The sequence below is a fragment of the Zingiber officinale genome, chromosome 4A (assembly GCF_018446385.1).
Source record: "Zingiber officinale cultivar Zhangliang chromosome 4A, Zo_v1.1, whole genome shotgun sequence".
Classification (NCBI taxonomy): domain Eukaryota; kingdom Viridiplantae; phylum Streptophyta; class Magnoliopsida; order Zingiberales; family Zingiberaceae; genus Zingiber; species Zingiber officinale.
This window is the reverse complement of record NC_055992.1, coordinates 5,281,491-5,294,335: the sequence shown is the minus strand read 5'-3', so window position 1 is coordinate 5,294,335 and position 12,845 is coordinate 5,281,491. Positions and strand designations below refer to the sequence as shown.

At 37.8% G+C, this 12,845-nt stretch overlaps 1 protein-coding gene across 1 annotated transcript; it reads left to right on the top strand.

The window, feature by feature from the left end:
* Positions 1-5,710: 5,710 nt before the first annotated feature.
* Positions 5,711-10,445, top strand: LOC121969361 (probable ethanolamine kinase). The gene is made up of 11 exons (XM_042519423.1): positions 5,711-5,985; positions 6,241-6,332; positions 6,576-6,682; positions 6,937-7,042; positions 7,743-7,865; positions 8,015-8,106; positions 8,784-8,868; positions 9,002-9,107; positions 9,216-9,282; positions 9,978-10,070; positions 10,168-10,445. Exons 1-11 carry the CDS (start codon positions 5,852-5,854, stop codon positions 10,288-10,290), a joined length of 1,128 nt encoding a protein of 375 aa, XP_042375357.1. The 5' UTR covers positions 5,711-5,851; the 3' UTR covers positions 10,291-10,445.
* The last annotated feature ends 2,400 nt before the right edge of the window (positions 10,446-12,845 follow it).

The window sequence follows — 12,845 nt, the reverse complement described above, 5'->3', positions numbered from 1 at the left end:
GGACCAGACGAAGTCGGAGAGGGCTCGGCAGCTCGTTCTCCGGACTAGGTCAGAGAGGGCTCGATAGCTCGTTCTCTGGACCAGACGAAGTCGGAAAGGGCTCGGTAGCTCGTTCTCCGGACTAGATCGGAGAGGGCTCGGTAGCTCGTTCTCCAGACTAAGTCAGAAAGGGCTCGGTAGCTCGTTCTCTAGACCAGGAAGACCTTAGGGTTTCGGGCTGGAAAGCTCCAAAACTCACATAAGCATTGGATCGGTCTGCAGACCGATCTAGTGATACCTTGGTCGTCTGGATCGGTCTGCAGACCGATCCAGTGATACTAAAAGATCACAGATCGGTTTGGTGACCGATCAGTAACCACACAGAACTTTCTATGAGTTATCTAATCGGTCTGGTGACCGATCAGAAACCACACAGAAACTTTCTGTGGGTTATCTGATCAGTCTGGAGACCGATCAGTAATCATACAGAAGCGAAGAAGATCGGAGAAGAAAGAGGGGGATCGGTCTGTGGACCGATCCACCTGAGTCCTGATCGGTCCACAGACCGATCAGGCTGTGTCCTGATCGGTCCAGAGAGCCATGGATCGGTCTGCTGACCGATCCATAGCGATGTCGTTTGTATTCTGCTATTTTTCTGCAACTTCTGATTTCTCTGAACTAACGATCTTCTGTGAGCTTTTTGAGTTACAGGTTGCAGGTATCATGACGATGCTTGAATTCAAATTAAGGTCTATTAGAGGAATAAGACAAAATGATTTTTCTACTGAGCTTGGCTGCAAATGGTGCATTTGAAGCATCAACGGATACTGGCGATCTGGGTATGTTCTGGCTGCAATCAGCTTGACTCCTTGGCATTGGTTCGAGCTCAGAAGACACCAGTGAAGACCATGGATGATATTGGTGTGAGTTCAGAGGACCAGATGAGAAGGAGGAGTGATTGGCGACGCCTGAGTTGATTGCAGTAATTCGATACAGGTTGCAGCGATTCTATGCAGTTTGCAGTGATTCGATGCAGGCAAACGCAGTGAAGAAAACATAGAAATAAGAAGGAGGAAGAAGAGAGGTTGGTGTAATGTTTTTTGGTAGCAAACTCTCTGTCGTCGATTAAGCAAGAGTGTCGTGTGAAGCTCTTGGCTGAGGATCCGCTTCTTTAAGCTCTGTGTTCATTGTGGCTGTAAGTTAATTGTGCATTCATTGTAGCCACCAAACTCTGTAAGTCTTGTGCTTCATTTAAATCCTTTTGAGACTTTGTGGAGAGGTTTCTCCACCGAGAAGGAGAAATACTTAGCCGGAATCTGTCCGGGGGTTGATCTACCGAAAGATCAAGGGATCGTCCACCTTACGGATACGCCGAGGAGTAGGGGCAAGTTATCCCCGAACCTCGTACATCATTGTGTTAGTGGTGTTTTGTTTTCTTCCTTGTATTAGTTTGTTTTTGCTTATTTCCGCTGTGCTAACAAAGTTCTGGAAGAAAATTTGTGTAAGTTTGCGAAGAGGCTATTCACACCCCCTCTCTAGCCATCCGAAGGTCCTAACATGAAAGAGGTGGAAATTATAAACCGCCACGATATCTAGTTGATGGGCAATCCTTAAAAAGAAATACTGGGACTAAAAAATGTGAATGCCCATTTGAGCTGCGAGGTATACCAATACCTCCAGATGATGTGATGTGGGGTTTAAGGGTTGTTTGTGGTTTTCATAATCATCAATTAGCATAATATATTGATGGACATGAGTACCCGAGTAGGTTAAAACCAAAAGAAAAAGAATTTGTTCTTGACATGGCCAACAACACCACACCTTGTGAAATTCTTAGTATTTTGAAGGAAAGAGACACATCAAACACTACGAGAATCAAAAGCATTTATAATGCTATTTTCACAAATAAATCTGCTAAACGGGGCGGCCTAAATTATATTCAGTATGTCTTGGACCAATTAATCAAGAAAGAATACCTCCATAAATACCGTACAAATCCAGTAACCAACGAAATCACAGATATTATTTGGGTTCATCCAAAAAGTCTAAAGCTGTCTGTAAACTTTTTATCTGTGTTGATCATTGATGTCACATACAAGACCAATGAGTATCGGATACCACTATTGGAGGTTGTGGGTATCACATCCACAATGCGAACTTACTCACTTATGTTTGCATATCTTAGTAATGACAAGACAGAGCAACTGACATGGGCATTAGGTACCTTAAAGAAGTGGATGGTTGAAAAGAAGACATCGTTGCCATTGGTATTTGTTTCAGATCGGGATTTGTCGCTTATTAATGCAATTGAAACATGTTTTACCAATGCATGTCACATCCTTTGTATTTGGCACATAAACCAGTGCGTAATGAAGAAATACACTCCTATGCTTGGTCTGGAGTGACAACATTTTTATGCATCATGGCACTCACTCATTAATTCATCGACACAATGGTCTTATCAGCATAAGTAGGATGTCATGCGCAAAGAGTATCAACGATTCGAGGGTGCTCTAAATTATTTTTGGGATACATGGTTACACCCTTACAAAGAGCGGTTTGTTTCAGCATGGGTTGATACATGTATACACCTCGGGAGCAATTCAAATCAAAGGTATAGCCATTTTATAGTTTTATTATTTAAATTTTGTTCATTATTGTAGTATTTCAATTCTTTTCAGTATTTAAACACAATACATTTTTTTTATTACAGGGCAGAATCTGCACATGCGAGATTGAAGTTATATTTGGGAGATACCATGTCATCCCTACAGACATCTTTTGAAAAAAATACATAAGATGTTGAGAATTCAGTTCGGGGATATTAAGAAGTCGTTCGAAAAATCTCTGAACATTCCACGCCATCAACATTTACATGATGACATTTTCAGTCAAATAAGGTGTCGGATTTCATTAGAGGCAATGGAGTTGATTTATGGTCAGCTAAAATGTATTGAGGAAACATCTCACCAGCTATCCGGCAGATGCAACTGTTCTATCAAAATTGTATACGGATTGTCATGCGAGCATGATCTTGCACATTACCATTACTTTTCCATTCCAATTCCGCTTCAGAGTATCAACACTCATTGGAGGAGATTGTCGATGCACGCACATTAGTTTAATGACGAGGGAGCAGAACGTAACAGGACATCCCACGTTGTTGAGATATTAGATGGGATGGATCCATATATGCGAGAGCATATGATAAACAAGTTTCTTGATATGATTGATCCATCTCAAAGTACATTGCGAGCTCCTTCATACAACACAGAACATAGAGGTCGACCTACGGGTAGAGATGAGCAAAGTGGACGCCGCATATCTTCTTTCGGAGAAGCATCTACTTCAGGATCTAGGGTCTCTCAACCGATTGCAACATCTCAAGGGAGAGGAAGACGTGGAAGAGGGTCGAAGGTTCGCAATACTCAAACGACCCATGATCACTCTCCAGTTCCACCCATCCGTGATACTTATATTGAGAAATTACCTGTGCCTCTGCAGCGTTATATTTCTCACACTGTTGATGTTCAACCTGATGGTCATTATGGATTCAGGGCAATAGCTGCACTAATTGGGTATGGTGAAGAAAGTTGGGTTCAAGTACGATTTGAGCTTATAGAAGAGATTCAACAAAATAAGGATATATATGATCAACTTTATCCAGATCCAAATTTGGTAACAAATCTATTATTCTCATTTAATTATTTCGAGCAGTGGGCACCAGAAATATATTGGATGGACGCTATGCCTTTGGGAATTGTCATCGCATCAAGGTACAATCTTGTACTTCATATATTTGGTGAGAATATTGGGAGTTGTTTTACTCACTTGCCATTAAGAACTCCTCCAGTTCCAAACCAAGAGCGTCGAGAAATAGCTATTGCTCATATTGACAATCACTTCGTACAAGTTTTCTTATATCCTCATTATCCTGTACCACCAATTCCAACTTGGTGGTGGCAACATTCATCGTATGAAGCTAAAGGATGGATCACTCGTTACAGGACACACGCTCATTTGTGGTACGAAGTAATTGGTGCACCACCACCAAATGCATCGGGAGCAGATGCAATATTGATTAAGATTTCTATTTTTATATGTTTTTATGTTTTTTTTGTATTATTACATGTACTCTTCATTTGGAAAAAATATGTTTGTCCTAAGTTATGAATGTGTTCATTATTAATTGGTAGTATTATTTTTAGTTTTAAATATAAACTAAAAATAAATAAAAGATTATAAACATATAAAAAAAATTATTGAAAAAAAAACTCATAAAAAATTGATAAAGAAATTGATTAAAAAAATTAATAAAAAAATAAAATTAAAAAAAATCAATTGAAAAAATATAAGTATTATGAAAAAAGTAATAAATTAAATTAATTAAAAATAAAAACTAAATAAAATTTATATAAAATTGAAAAATAAAGTATTTATAAAAAATAATAAATTAAATTAATTAAAAAATAAAATTAAATAAAATTAAAAATATAATTGTACGAGAGTTATTTTTAAATAAAATTAATTAAAAAATTAAAACTAAATGAAAATTAAATGAAATAAAAAAAATAAAAAAAAATAAAGAGGAGGCTACATGCGTCTTTTGGCAAGGAGAGAGAGGGGAGGTGGAGGGGGTGTGCGTGGACGGGAAAAAAAGCAACTCTCTTTTATTTATTATTAAAACATCGTTCTATTTTTATTTTTAATTTAATTTATTCTTTTATTATTATACTACAATTATATAGTGATTATTATTTACCATTATTATAATATAATATTAATTAATAATGATTAGGGATGATGTATCTATATTACAATATTTATGATTTATAATTATTATAATATAGTATTAATCAGAAATATTTCAATAGGAAGAGTTTCTTGTTTTGAGACTATATTGTCCTAGGGTTATGATGTCACGGTAAGATATTCAGATTGTCATTCAAACATCCGAATTTTTCCTTCAAATGGAAAGCGTAATCAAAAGATGTTGGACTTCTAAGTTAGCCGCGTGTACTTCCCGATTTACCTTAGTGACAGATGAAAAATTTCCGTGGGATCGAGCTGGTCACCCCAGAGATAATCAATTAAGTTAACTGGGATTATCATTTTTTTTAGACTAGATCCGTTCACTTTTTATGGATCAGGGATGATCCATAATATAATTGTGATCAGATTATGATCACAATTCGACCATAATTAATTGAAATTTCTCTCTGGATTTACCTTTCCACCAACGTTATATTCTGGTTGTATCATAGTCGTAATTTGATTATAATTAGTTGGAATCTTTCTCTAGGTTCACCTTTCTATCTATATTATATTATGGTCGGATCACGGTGACAATTTGATCCTAATTAATTATGATCCCTTCTTGGGTTCATCTTTTCATCCATGTTATAATTTAAGTTGGGATGGGTAATCAGAGATCGATCCTCTTTATATTAGCTCCATGAATATAGAAAAAAATAAATATAAGTAAATAAGCGTTAGACTTATATTGTAAAATAAACTCCATATCATGGATTTCTTAGGATCGACCGTTAATTATTATATCAAATATCATACGCCTATCATCTAGACTACTTTTAATAGCATTAAAATTTAACTTTCTACTTGTTAACAAGGGTGAGTGTTCAAATGATAGAGAAAGAAGTTGGAGTTTTTCGTAAAGTTTCAGGATTCTCTTGATTTCCAACGACCCAGCCGGTCTGGCTCGTTATGGTGCGATTGGACCTCCTAATTAAGACCATCACTTTCTTCTGCGTCTGGCTCTCCGCGTTTCTCCTCTCTCGACTCCCGGCGAAATCGAAGGGCCGATCCATAGATCGAGCTACGGTCTGTGCGCGCCAGAGGCGGAGAAGAAGAGATGGGAGAGGAGGTCAAGGTCTCCGACGCGCTCACTGGTGTGGGACAAGGAAGCGAAGCTGTCGTAGCGATCCCTTGCTCCTCTATCCAGATCGACATTTCGCTACCTCTCGACCGGATGAAGCCTCGCATCGTGTGAGCACTCGGCGTTATCTTTTTGTGGTCTCTTCACTCGATTTCAGTTTCAAGCTATTTATTTTTTTTTTAAAAAAAAATTGTTTACTTGATAATTCTCGTTAGTCGTTACCATGCGTGAATAGAGTGTCGCGTGAGACTTTTCTTAAGATTTTGCTAATATAGTTCTTTATTGCTTCGTTTTTTAATGATCTTGTGAAAATAACAAGCAAGTTTTCTTCTAATGGTTAAGTAACATTTTGTGCTTTTTTTTAGAAATCTATGCAAGGATTTGTTTGCGAAGTGGTCATCTGTTGATGAATCTTGTTTCACAATCGAGACTGTTTCCGGCGGCATCACAAATCTTTGTAAGCTCTTCTGGTTTAACTACGTACATTTCTTCTTATGTTCCTTGTATGCATTATTTCGCTTCAACTGTTTATTGAGTGTGTTGCAGTGTGTTGATTGTGAATTAGGTAGAGATTTGAGTGTTTGCAACCTTGTATAAGATCCTATGAGCTTTCACTGGTCTGAAAGTTCTCAAGTCCTTACAATGTTTGCCCATTTACACATTCCAGCATTTAATTGTTTACATCTTCCAATTCATGCAGTGTTGAAGGTCTCTATAAGAGAAAATAGTGGGAACATAAATCTTCTGACTGTTCGGTTGTATGGCCCGGATACAGATTTAGTGATTGATCGCAAACGGGAATTGCAGGTTCGGTTCAAAAACTTGGATTGAAGCAAAGCCAAGTGTAATTGTAAACCAATAACCACTTAAAGAAATAGATAAATAAATTTTAATCAGCTTATTCTATGACACAAAAAAAATCTCACTATTCATTTAATGATTTAACTCATCATTATGTTATATTTTGAACATAATTCAAGAACACTTTTGTGTGTTCTCATCTTAAGTCATGCAAATAATTTTTTTGAGCATTTACTTACCTTAGCTATTGGCAACTTTAGGCACTACCACATCTCTCAGCTGCAGGATTTGGTGCAAAATTACTAGGAATATTTGGGAATGGCATGGTTCAATCATTTCTTGATGCCCGAACACTTTCACCGTCAGGTTAGTATATCATTTAATTCCTCGTGTAATGATAGACTAACAATACAAAATTTAGGCCTTTTGATTTAACTCAACTATTGGTGCTTTAATTCTACTGTCAAACTTTATGACCATTATTTTAAAATAAACACATCTTGTTGGTCATATTTGAGAACTTTTCAACTTTTTCCATCTATAAAGTGTAGGGAGTTAAGTACACTTTATAGATGCTTGTCTTGTCAGTTAAGTACACGTCAAATGCTTAAGGGAGTTAGACTGCTTAAACTATTATGTAAGTATGTTACACACTTATCACTATACAACACTGTTGAATCATCCCTATCAATGGAAATTAAAGAAATTGCTGAAGTTTACTAAACCGTCTCATCCCTCTTATTTCCCCCTTCCATAGTTTTTTTTTTCTTTTTCCATGAAATGTAATGGTTTAGTAAATTTTACTGGTTAAATCCAAGAAAAATACTTTCAAGGGCAAATTGACAAACTATTCATTTCCTTGTCTCTTTTAGTTTTCCAAACAATACTTTGGTATCAATGATTCGTTGTTGTACACATTAGCGGTTCATGCTTTGCATCATATGGGACTTGAATGTTGTACATGAGTACGATTACTTTAATGCATTCATATTTTTGTTCTAAAGAAGTTTTCTAATATTTGTAATTTTCTAGCAACCTGTTTTTGAACTTTGTCAATTGCTTCCAGACATGAGCAACACTGAAATAGCTTCTGAGATAGCTAGGCAACTCCACAAGTTTCATAAGGTGGCAGTACCAGGTTCTACAGAACCACAATTGTGGAATGATCTATTCAGGTTTCTAGAAAAAGGTTACTGGTTATTATGTCACGTTTTTCTTTTTTTGTGTGTGTTGATGAAAACTGATTGTCATTTTTCTAGAACTTCTATTAACTTATTTCTGCTGTAGAATCTTGTTGATTTCCCTTTTTTCCATCCTGACAAAGAGCATCTGTTGCAGCTGCAGCATTAAAACTTGATGACAGTGGGAAGCAAGCTAGGTATGAATCAATCCCATTCCAAGAAATCCGAGCTGAAATTAGTAAGCTCAAGGTACTATTTGACAAAAATTGTTGTCTTGCTGATTATTTTAGGATTAATTTTTTATCACGAGTTTTTGAGGTTTGAACAAACCTATCACTCATTTTCATTTTTAACAAGTTAATCACATACTTTTAATTTTTTTAACTAGTTAGCACAATTCCTACATAAAATATTGTTGTACTTAATTTTATACTTTTTTTGAAGAATATTACTTGATGCCATAAACTGATTCACATTTTCAGATATTATTTGTGCAAAGGAATAAAACTAAGTAGAATTTGATATAATTTCAGTTTTAGTTGATAAAGTTAATAAATGACATATTTGAAATTAGAGGATCTGGTGAGGTGTAAAAATGGCATATGATACCATGTGAAAATGATACTCTAAAGAATCAATACAAAATTTTGTTGCGATTTTCTAACTGTAGTAGATTTGTGACAAAATCTAAACTATGTAATGGATTTGTTAGAAATGATAGTCTAATAGAGCTTCCAAAGTTTGTGATAGATTTAGTAATTAATTTTGTTGTTATTGTGATATAATATTGAACAAAGAGTTTGATTATGTACCTGCAGCCTCTCTGTAACATTTATGATATTGGCTAACAAAATTCACAATCTTTCTTCTTGATATCGACTTACATAACTCATAATATCTTGCTTCTTCACGAGATATGCCAACAGGATCTCACTGCCCTTCTAAATGCACCTGTCGTGTTTGCTCACAACGATTTGCTGTCTGGGAATCTGATGATAAATGACAAAGAAGGTGAATATTGCGTAACTATTTTCTCATTTTCATTCACCTGCTTTGATGTTCTAAATTATGCATTTATATTTTCTATGGGAGCCTCATACATGATACATGTACATTTTTGGTGTCGAATGTTCCACACTTTCAGGGAGACTCTACTTCATTGACTTTGAGTATGGGTCATACAGCTATAGAGGCTATGATATTGCGAACCACTTCAATGAGTATGCAGGCTTTGACTGTGATTTCAGCTTGTAGGTTACTTGCCTTTGTATTCAGTTGTGTTTTCTTTTACCTCTTTGCTGAGATTATCTTGATAGAATATTATGTTAATTTATGCTACATCTTTCTTATTGTAACAGGTACCCAGATAAGGAGGCACAGTACGATTTCTTCAGGAGTTACCTACAACCACAAAAACCACATAAGGTAGGTAGAATTTGCTAGAATTGGCAACATACTCGCTGAAAGATAATTTCTATTATTTCTATTAGTGGATATGTTCTTGAAAAATAGTGTCAAGCATGCCTCATTTATTTGGAAACTGTGCAATAAATGACTAGAAGCTTTGACATTTCAATTTTTTTTTACCATATATTATCATGTATTTCTGCATGTTTTCCTTGTCTGGCATGGTGGTCATCTCTGCTTCTGAAATCTGAAATAGGTTTGTAGGCTGTGTTTCTTTACCTTTTTTTGTTGGTCGTAAAATTATTGGTGAGTTTTATTGATTTATAGAATTTCTTCATTAGATAGCAATGACACCCTTGTCCAATTTTCTTTTTCACATTAAATTGTTTATTTTTGTTCTGTATTTCTTACTGGTGAAAAACATTGAAGAAAAAGAACTGAAAATCCAAGCCAGTAACGGGATAACATTGCATTCAAAGTTGTCGCAGAGTTTGCTTAATCACTATCATAGACAGTAAACTAATCTAGCATCTTTATAACCCGCCAGAAAATTCAAGAATAACTCTACTTATGAATAAGGATCCAGGCGTATCATGATTGCTTTCAGTTTGGATGAGGACTAGACTATCTTTGCTTTGAGCAGCTGAGTCTGACTGAATTGCTTAACTTTTTCTATATGACTATTTGCACTTACAAATATGTTTTGCTTGCAGGTGCCTGATCATGATCTCGAAGCCCTCTTCGTCGAAACAAATACATTCAGGCTTGCATCCCACATTTACTGGGCTCTGTGGGCTATCATACAGGTACAAACTTTCCAATGCAACAAAACCAAAAAAATTCCTTTGGTCATGATCTATATGAGAGAGCCCTGACTTTATTCCTAAATTTTCAATGTGACAGGCGAAGGTATCCTCAATTGATTTTGATTACCTCTCATACTTCTTTCTTCGCTATAATGAATATAAGAAACAGAGGGAAGCATGCTTCTCCATTGCACAGGATTACCTCTCTAGGTTGAAGTGATCGAATTTTAGAAGGCATTTCCCACAAGGTTGTGCAACAATTCTTTCTCCCTTTACTATAATTTAGCTCTCACGATCATATTCCTTTTACTGCCGGTTTGTACCGATATGTATTTGTAAAACAAAAAGATTAAAGCTTGAGAAACTTGAAAACAATGCCAGAGGTTTAATTATTAGAGAAAATTTTGATGGTGAGTAGAGTGAATGGAGAGCACGAACCAGAGTAGGCATTCTGGATTTCCTGAAACTTCTCTTTTGCTTCTTTCTTGCTCTGGGTGCTCCCATGTAACTGAATAGTAAAATCCAGAAAACAAGACGAGTAAAAAGCTTTTAGTTTTCTCCTAACTGAATAGTGTCGCTTTCAAATAGATGAAGGTCGTTCATTAAAAAAATTTCTTATCTTTTTCTAAAATCAAAGTCACAGAGGGAATAATAGAGACAAAAAATACCGAAGACTATAATTTATTCATTTTTTACTTACTTCAACTACCACTACAAATCTTGCAATCTTCCATCATTTTATGATGGACAATTTACTAAAGTTCTCCTACAACTTTCGGAGGAGAAGGATGAAATCTTATATATGAGAAAGATAATAATACATTACTATCTCCTTAAATGTAAATGCAAATAATAAAAAGATTATACTGATAACGTAGATATAGAAATTATGCATAAGTTGTTGGAGAGCCTCTCGGTTTCATAATAGCAAAATTTGTACGATCTGAGCAACAAGAGAGTAAGGGATCGAGGAGAGAATTGATACACGGCCTCGGATCACAAGGCTTCTTTTATGGTATTCATCTGGTTGATTGGAAATTGATCAATCCACTGAATCCTAACAATCCACTGAACCTTTATCAGGCAACTAGTCTCACTTCTTTCATTGCTTACTCTGATTCAATATGATCGATCTCATGAAATTCGGGTTTCCCGATGGATTGAACCTTGTTCAGGCCACTGGACCTTAAAGATTTCCTTTACTCTATGATCTAATCATATCTCCTGCACTTTCCATATTTATTCACTCAATTGATCTTCCTGATCATCTTGATTAGTCGACTAAATCTCTATTTCCTTCTTTGTTAGATCTCAATCTTATTTGTTCTTTTTTACCTAGATCGATCGACCAAATCATCATGCTCAGTCGACCAAACCCTTCGGTCAACTTGGGACTTTATTTTTCTATAAAATAAAATTAGCACAGTAATAATAATTGATCCGGTAGTGAAGGAGGGGGCTTGGCCGTACGGTGGTCAACAACACGCGGAAGTCAAAGTCAAGATGGGCAGCCTGATGTTCTTGCCGAGCGGGTAGGTTACCTCACCGATCGGCTGTGATAGCGCCCAGGTTGGCTCGAAGACAGCCCGATCGCAGGTCGGGTTTCCAATGCTCAGGGGTTCTTGTATGAAAGAGTCGATTCGCCGAGCGGCATGTCCGCTCGGCCGAGCTACCAAACAACTAAGGCTGCATGCCCGTCCTAGTATGCGACCGAGCGGCTCACCCGCTCGGCCTAGTAACAAACGAGAGAGAAGAGGACAAAATGGACAGCTAATGATATCCTTCTCGAGACATGCGCCGCCGACAGACAGCATGGTCGGTGGCCAGACCGGACAGAAGATCGTACGGTAGAAGTTTCCACTATCATGTCGGAGATATGCTCGGATGGTTGTGGTATGGCGTAAGACACACTTTTCTGACACGTCCATTTTGAGGTATACTTTGAGGAGTGTGCACGCCTCGGGAAGCGCGCACGCACCCCCCCTGGGATCCTATATAAGGACCCCCAGACTTCGACGGAGGTATGCGCGATTCTTCACTGTAGCTACAATCTTGTTACTCTGCTTCCACTTTATTCCGTTGGTGCCTGACTTAAGCGTCAGAGGGTCGTCGCCGGGAACTCCTTCTCGGCTCGGCTTTGTTGCAGGTTCACCGAAGGTCCATGTCATCTTGGAGGTCATCTGGAGACAACAACGAGCGTCACATCCCCAGCGCTCGTCGACTCGACTCTCGGACATGATCAATTTGGCGTCGTCTACGTGATCCGGTGGTGAAGGAGGAGGCTCAGTCGTAAGGTGGTCAATGACACGTGGAAGTCAAAGTCAAGATGGGTAGCCCGATATTCTTGCCGAGCGGGTAGGTTACCTCGCCGATCGGCCGTGATAGCGCCCAGGTCGGCTCGAAGATAGCCCGATCACAGGTCGGGTTTCCGATGTTCAGGGGTTCTCATATGAAAGAGTTGATTCGTCGAGTGGCATGTCTGCTCGGCCGAGCTACCCAACAACTAAGGCTGCATGCCCGGCTCACCCGCTCGGCCTAGTAACAAACGAGAGAGAAGAGGACAAAATGGACAGCTAATGATATCCTTCTCGAGACATGCGCCGTCGACAGACAGCATGGTCGGTGGCCAGACCGGACAGAAGATCGTACAGTAGAAGTTTCCACTGTCATGTCGGAGATATGCTCGGATGGTTGTGGTATGGCGTCAGACATACTTTTCTGGCACGTCCATTTTGAGGTATGCTTTGAGGAGTGTGTACGCCTCAGGAAGGGTGC